The following is a 7,212-nucleotide window of genomic DNA, read 5'->3' on the forward strand; positions in this document are numbered from 1 at the left end:
TATAAATTATATGAAGTTACTTTGTGATCGACATTTATTCTGGCCAACGGGAGATTATCCAATTAGAAAAATGTTCCATGCCCATTCCTAATGCATTACACGTTTGATACAAAGTCGTGTGTGTCGTTTTGTATATGAATTACTTTTGGTGTTTCCATACGCAAATCATGGATTTTGAATGAGGTGGGAGTTATTTTGAGAGCTTTGAGCGCAGTACCTTATTGAATTAAGACAACAGTGGTTTACCGAGGTTTAAAACCTGATGAAATACCAGTTGCAGGGGAAGGATAAGGATATTGTGAATCGAACTCCACATCGTCCAGAACCATTAATTTTGAATATACAGTATCGAGTAAAGACTGATGTTAAAAAATGGACCAAACTAGTGTTAGAATTAGAATATCTATTCGATATTAGTACAAGAAATACCTCAGAAGAAATACATGTGGTTAATAAATATGCATCATGGCTAAGTTCATTAACTTTGATATTCATTATAATTAGATGACAACTATAGAACTTCGTTTTTGCAGAAACAGTCAATTAATGAACCAAACCTCATAAAGCTACAATCCTCTAGTCAGTCGGATAAAATACAATACACTGTACATCGACAACCAATTGCTCTGGACCGATTGAGTGTCCATGATGTCTCCCAATCGGAGGCTGCAGGTAATATAATTATGATCTATTTGTAGTTGTCTTTTTATCTTCTGTTGATGTTGTAGACTTTTCTTTCTACAAGCTGAGGCTCTAGGGTGAAGGTTGTGTTTTTCTCAGACTGTTTAGGACATCTTTACCTAAATCCATTGAAAGTGTTTGGATTTGTATTAAGTCTGGGAAACATTCATTAGTTGTTGTTTACTTTGAACTAACTTTCACTTACTGCGAGTACTCATAGATCTGTATCTTGCGTCTTTAGTCTTTTTGTTAGTTTGTTGTGCTTAGGGTCAATCTGTTTAGTCGAGAGCCTCTTTCAACTGAGTTTTACAATTTTGTCTTTATTTGTTGTGCTGTTACATCATTGTCTTAGTTTATATAAAGGTTTGGGCGTTCCTGATGAACGCAAATTCAGAAAAGCTCAGGAAACAGGACAATTATAAAGTGTTATTCTTGTTAACTAGCACTTGGTAGCTACCGTACCGCTACTGTTAGTCCACGTAGGTATTTTTCAGCTCCGTACTCTATGCTACGGTACTGTCATGATTTATGACATACTTTTTACCATTATAGAATTAATACAATTGAAAACAAATCAAGGTTCCAACTCCCTCGGGCAAAGTTGACCTTAGATGAATTTTTTCTATACCTGTGGATCCCGTTTTGTCGTATAGCTCCTCACGACTTTAGGCATTTATACATCCTTGGCTTAAAAATGCTTGGGTTTGAGTGTTCTTGATGAAGGTAACTTTAGAAAACCGCTTATGTTTTGTGTCCTGGTATTTCTGTGAATAATGTGTCATCTATATTATACGTTGGAGAGCACAAAACTTGTTTGATGTAAATGAATTAATGTATGCATAAAACTTATTAAAATGTTAACGTGACTTCGGAATGTTAATCATTGACAACAGCGAATTATATAATTTTTCAACAAGAAACCGACTAAAAAAATAACTTCAGTATTTTAATCTCCTTCCTACCAGATCTTGTGTAACAGAAACATATTTGATATCCGAGTTTATTATTCGTTTAATAAAATTTAAAAAAATTATAACTTGACAAATTGAAATGATTGAAGGATACTTAATAAATCTCAATTTGTTTGTTTTAGCAAACGGAATAAAATGTGCCTTTGTAATCGTACAGATTAGCAGATTTCAACAGATAATTGGCGTTTATACAATGAGCTGTCCAAGTGATGCCTCAAAGGTAATATGTCTGTACAATAATTTACATTTGAATACCTTCAAAGAACTGTAAAGAATATGATTGCAAACAAAAACTGTCCCGTTGATGTTGGTTTTGTTTTTTATATGATCGGAGGAGCATTATTTCAAATAATACCCTCCTTTTCCAATTTATAAGCATAATTGATATGGGCTAAATCACTTAAACGTGTCCCTGAGTGCAAGTCTAATAGCTATCTGTTTTTGCATGTATTTACACATTTTTGTATTTAAAATGGTTGTGTAGTTGCTAGCGAGGTTTCAAAAAGGATAATTTTGTATGACTGACTTGAATTTTTACAAAAGGAAATGCCTGTACCAATTCAGGAATATGACAGTTGTTTTTCATTCGTTTGATGTGTTTGAGCTTTTGATTTTGCTATTTGATAAGGGACTTTCCGTTTTGAAATTCCTTGGAGTTCGGTATTTTTGTTATTTTACTTTTTACTTCCGATTTGCTTTATCGCAGCAGATTTTTATCACGAGAGTTATCTTCTGCATGTAGATCGTTGTTATAGAATGAAATTTGATATTTGACTAATCTAAAAAAAAAATGCTTTATTATGTTTACAGCTTATATAAAGCAGTCACGGATTTATTCATTTTTAAAAAATTTTAGCGGTGAGCGTCCTCCATGAAAATTGATCAATGATAAAGTTTCACACGCATCAAATTGGACATGCGTATGTTTAATTTTAAAATGAATTTTTCTATTTCAGAATGCATGGTTAGAAAAACTAGCGCAGGCGAGAGGACAGTATTCAACAGAGGATTTTAGTAGCAGCAGTGGTAACACATTTAAAGACAATGATTTGTCATCAATGAACGCAATAGAAAGATCTATATCACATCCATCTACTTCACCCGGCAGACATCAAAGACATATTGTATTGCATAATCATCACAATAAATCAAATTCTGTAGATTCTGTATACATTTAAATCTTCCTATGGAAGACGTTTCCATTCCTTATATTTTTGTACCTATAAGTGCTGTTATATTGACTGTAAAGATGTGTTAAGAATTGTATATTCTATTATACTACAGAAGATATAATATTTTAAAATATATAATTCGATGTAAATTAATATATACTGCTAATATCCCAATATTATATATTCTAAAAGTAATTAATTAAGAATTACAATATAAACGTTTTATAAATGTTAGAGACTTCAAGTAAAGTTGTTAAAAAATTTTTACATTCTCGCATTCTCGATTCATCTATATGTTATCTCTCCACTAAGGATAATTATAGGATAAGAATATAAGGAAAAACTATATCACATCACAACAAAACGGACTTAAAAGTGCATAACAAAGTTAAAAACACCAAAATGATATTGGTGAAAAAAATAAGATTTTTAACAAACAAAAGGTAATAAACAATAATCGCCCAACGTACCAATGATAATAAAAACTGATTCTATAAATCTATATAAAGTATAGTCTGAATCTTTATACTCTATGTATACACAACCTATTTTTTTTAATTATTGTGTTTGCATATCAATATATTTTTTTTTCGAAACAAAACCTTCTTATTAAGGTGTACATTAGATTGAAATAGTTTTTGTTTACTTCAACGAGTCATGATTTGGACTTTAAATGTTATCACCAAAAATGAATGATTTTAGTAACATATTTTAATTTTTAGCGAACAGTAGCGAACAGTAGCGAACAGTGATATTTTTAAAATATATCAAGATATTAAACATCCATAATTGAGAATTATATAGAAAAAATATAGTACAAAATATAGAATTGAAAAATATTTAATTTTGGAAGGAGAGATTCAAACATTTAACCACAGCAACTTTAATTTCAGTTAATCATTGCCAGCTTTAGATTTTTCGTATTTAAAAGATGACATTTCTAAAAATATTTAAAGTGTTCGCCTCGCATGTAACATTAATAATTGCGTGTAAGCAGTTATGACAGTTTGAGAAAAAATTAGTCGTTTAAATATGAATATACACCATTGAATCAGAAGACCAGTTTTAGGATTCAATAGTTTGTTAAAAGAATAGTTATAGCTTTGATGATGGGATATGAGAATAAACCTATATATTTTGACTTTTGCTTAATCAAATTACTACTAAACATAAACAGTATGATTGTTGAATAAGTAATCAAAATTGGTGTGTTCTGAAATACGAATTTAAACATACGTTTATAAAATCGTATATATCTTTGTCGATGAGTGAAATTAACAATGTCAACTTTAACAAATGTGAGTTCTGTAAAGACTTCAAAAGGGGCTTTATTCTTCGCAAGCAGATATTTGTCACTATGGTGCATCTTGACAAAAAACCACACATTGTAAACTGAGAGAGAGTAGGGCATGTAAATGTATTCTGAACAGAGGTTTATGGATCAATTATGATCAATCAAATCGGTTATGGCAATGCTTTCTCTATGGTTATTGTTCAATGATATTAATATTTTTTTCCCATTGTGTTAGTAATGATTATCATTTTTGTTCTTCTCCAGACACTACAAATTGGAAATAGTCAGTTTTTGGGAAAATTGGTCACCTTAGTAATGATGTATATTACAAAGTAACCATAAAGCTAGGTGCATTGTATATAGTTTGTTATACTAATTGTTTTAGTTCTTTGTACATGTTATCCAAGTTTAAATACTATTGACCTCTTAACCTCAACACAAATGCTTATGTAAATGTGTTATTGCTTTCAAGAGACAAAATACCGCTCACTCATATTAAAGTGTTATTAAACTGTGATCTTAGCTTTCAGTTGTCGTGAAGTATTAAGTGTTAGTTTAGAAATAGGGACAAAGTCCCGGGTCCCGCAGTTCCGAATCAGGGATTACCCATTTGTACCTTTGTAGTTTGAAATACATGTAAATGTTATCCTTTTTCATATTTTTCATCCTTTTATTCAAAGGTCGTGGATCATTTAGTGATTTTAATTGTTTCCAGTCGGATTTTTAAATGATGGTGAATTTTCTGTATTTGTATTATTTATTAATGTTAAATTACTTCAGTATAAACATTTGACTATTCAAAATTGTAAAATGAAAAAAGCTTTTTGTATATTCCTACGTTTTTGTACAATCTGCCCATTATTATAAATAAACCAATGCATACTATAATATCATCAATGCAACAGTTCAAAAGACATTTGATATTATATTGATGAACGTTTTCCATAGGTTGAATGTGTGGGTGAATAATTATTTCTCTTTATTTTTATTATTATGTATTAGACAGAAAAGGTAATTATAGAAAAAACAACAACTTATTATTTAAAAAAACTCCATTGTAAATTCCAAAAGGTAGAAGTCCATAAAACCTGACAAAATCAAACTTAACAAGATATATCAACTAACGGAAATCAAACTTAACTAGATATATCAACTAACGGAAATCAAACTTAACTAGATATATCAACTAACGGAACGAATGGAAAACAATACATTGGTGTGAATATTTCTATTGAAATTGATTTAATGATTTAACCATTTTGATTCTTAGAATTCTTCTATTTCATATCTAGTTAGTTTTTTTCATATTTTCTTTCATTTTCATGAATGAAATGGCAATAGTTCACTTGTTCAAATCATATGTACATAGTAAAAGTATTGATATATATAATGTTGGTGCAGTGACACCCTAAATTATTGTTATGAAAATGTTGTCTGTTTTCTTATTTTTTAAACATGACAATCTGTTATTTGTTTCAATTAAACTTGTACGAGAAATTGTGTTTGTTTTGTTATTAAAGCCGATCCCATCCATGTTTCTGAAGCTCTTGCTCTATGCTCATTGAGTAGTCTTTTGATAACTGTTAATAATTCTTGGAAATTTAAATAAACGGAAATAAAAGCAAACGAGTCTGAAATCTTCACAACATAACAGCGAAACTATATGGTTTTTGAATACATCTGATTAAAAATGCATAGTTCGAGTAACCAATGTTCTTGAATATAGCCTAGTAGGTTGGTAAAACTGTTGAACGGTGTAATATATCATTGAAAAAAAACTTGTTTCCACATCGTTCAAATGAAAATATCAACGTTTTTAATCATAAATTTTATCATCAATAGTAAGAAACATACGTTTTAGTACATATGTGAAAAAGGAGTCACTATCTTTCCAGTGTTTTAAAATAAAAAAAGACTTGAAATAAATGATAAGCTTTTTATAAATATGATGTATTATTTAATATGTAAAAGAAACGATTGATTTTAGAGGTTGGTCTTGTATTTTGTTAGAAATCCTAGAAACGAGACAATGTTAATTCACAAAAACGGCAATGAAAAATTCATTATAACTGAATGAATGAGAAACTTTTAACAATGAAGTAGTACCTATTATATAAAATATTCAAATATTTGTTAATATATTAGAATCATGTGCATAACAGTGTAGCCGAGACCATTGATTGGCGCGCAAAAATATCCCATTGACTGGGTCAGATTAGGTGAACGTTCGTCTGTAACGCCCAAAACTCACGACGTATTTATTATAGACATTTAAACTGTGAGGTCACCAAAGGGTCTCAACGCCTAAATAAAATAATTCGAAAAACTAATCAGGAATAACCTTTGTGTTTTGATTTATAATGAATACTTACACTGAACTGCGGTCAAGCTTAGCGAAAGGTCGTGCAACATAATCAGTCAAACAAACTTTATTAGATTAACTCGTTAAGGAACGATCGTTTTCATTGGTCAATTCAAACCTTCGACCTCACACCTGCGAAAATAGAACACGCGTACTATAAAGCTGAATGGACTGATCAGTATTCACGTAGCCGGTCAAGGTCGTTAAAAACTTCCATCGTCGTATTCCCGAACATGATTGTGTTCTTGATTATCGCATGGCAATTCTAGCTTTTATACATGTGCATGTAAAATTTTAAACTTTAATCTTAACAGTCACGTCGATATATTTAATTCAACTGTCTCCTCTCAATTGGTCCTGGATTAAGGGAGCTACCATTTTATTTTGATTGGGGGTGAAGGACTTGGATGAAACATTTTGTCCTGCATTTTTTTTAGTTGTTATCTCTGTCCTGTCTTTCTATTTTTCAGTCTGTTAGGTCCTGACTATATTTATTCGTTTATCCTGATTTTTACATAAATAGTCATCCTGCCTTTTTTTTGTCAAGTTGCTCACCCTGCCTCATCTTTAATTTATTCAATGGACTTGATGAATTAACGTTGTACTTGAAATGAAACCGTACTTAACTACAAAAATAACCAAATTACATACTAAAGAAATTGCTCGATTTTTATAGTAAATGGGTTTGTGTTATAAACTGTCATGTTCATTATTCATATTCTTTCATAAGTT

The 7,212-nt window shown here is 30.5% G+C and overlaps 1 protein-coding gene across 3 annotated transcripts in view; it reads left to right on the forward strand.

Annotated features, from left to right (window-relative positions):
* Positions 1-3,093, forward strand: part of LOC127706629 (pleckstrin homology domain-containing family G member 7-like) — a 150,787-nt gene extending 147,694 nt beyond the window's left edge. For all 3 annotated transcript variants that reach the window (XM_052211320.1, XM_052211392.1, XM_052211467.1), the window contains 3 exons: positions 534-672; positions 1,775-1,872; positions 2,609-3,093. In XM_052211320.1, coding sequence (XP_052067280.1) covers positions 534-672; positions 1,775-1,872; positions 2,609-2,830 — 459 coding nt within the window. In that variant the 3' untranslated portion in view covers positions 2,831-3,093. The remainder of the gene's footprint in view (positions 1-533; positions 673-1,774; positions 1,873-2,608) is intronic.
* The last annotated feature ends 4,119 nt before the right edge of the window (positions 3,094-7,212 follow it).

This window comes from Mytilus californianus, unplaced genomic scaffold (genome assembly GCF_021869535.1).
Source record: "Mytilus californianus isolate M0D057914Y unplaced genomic scaffold, xbMytCali1.0.p SCAF_1, whole genome shotgun sequence".
Classification (NCBI taxonomy): Eukaryota; Metazoa; Mollusca; class Bivalvia; order Mytilida; family Mytilidae; genus Mytilus; species Mytilus californianus.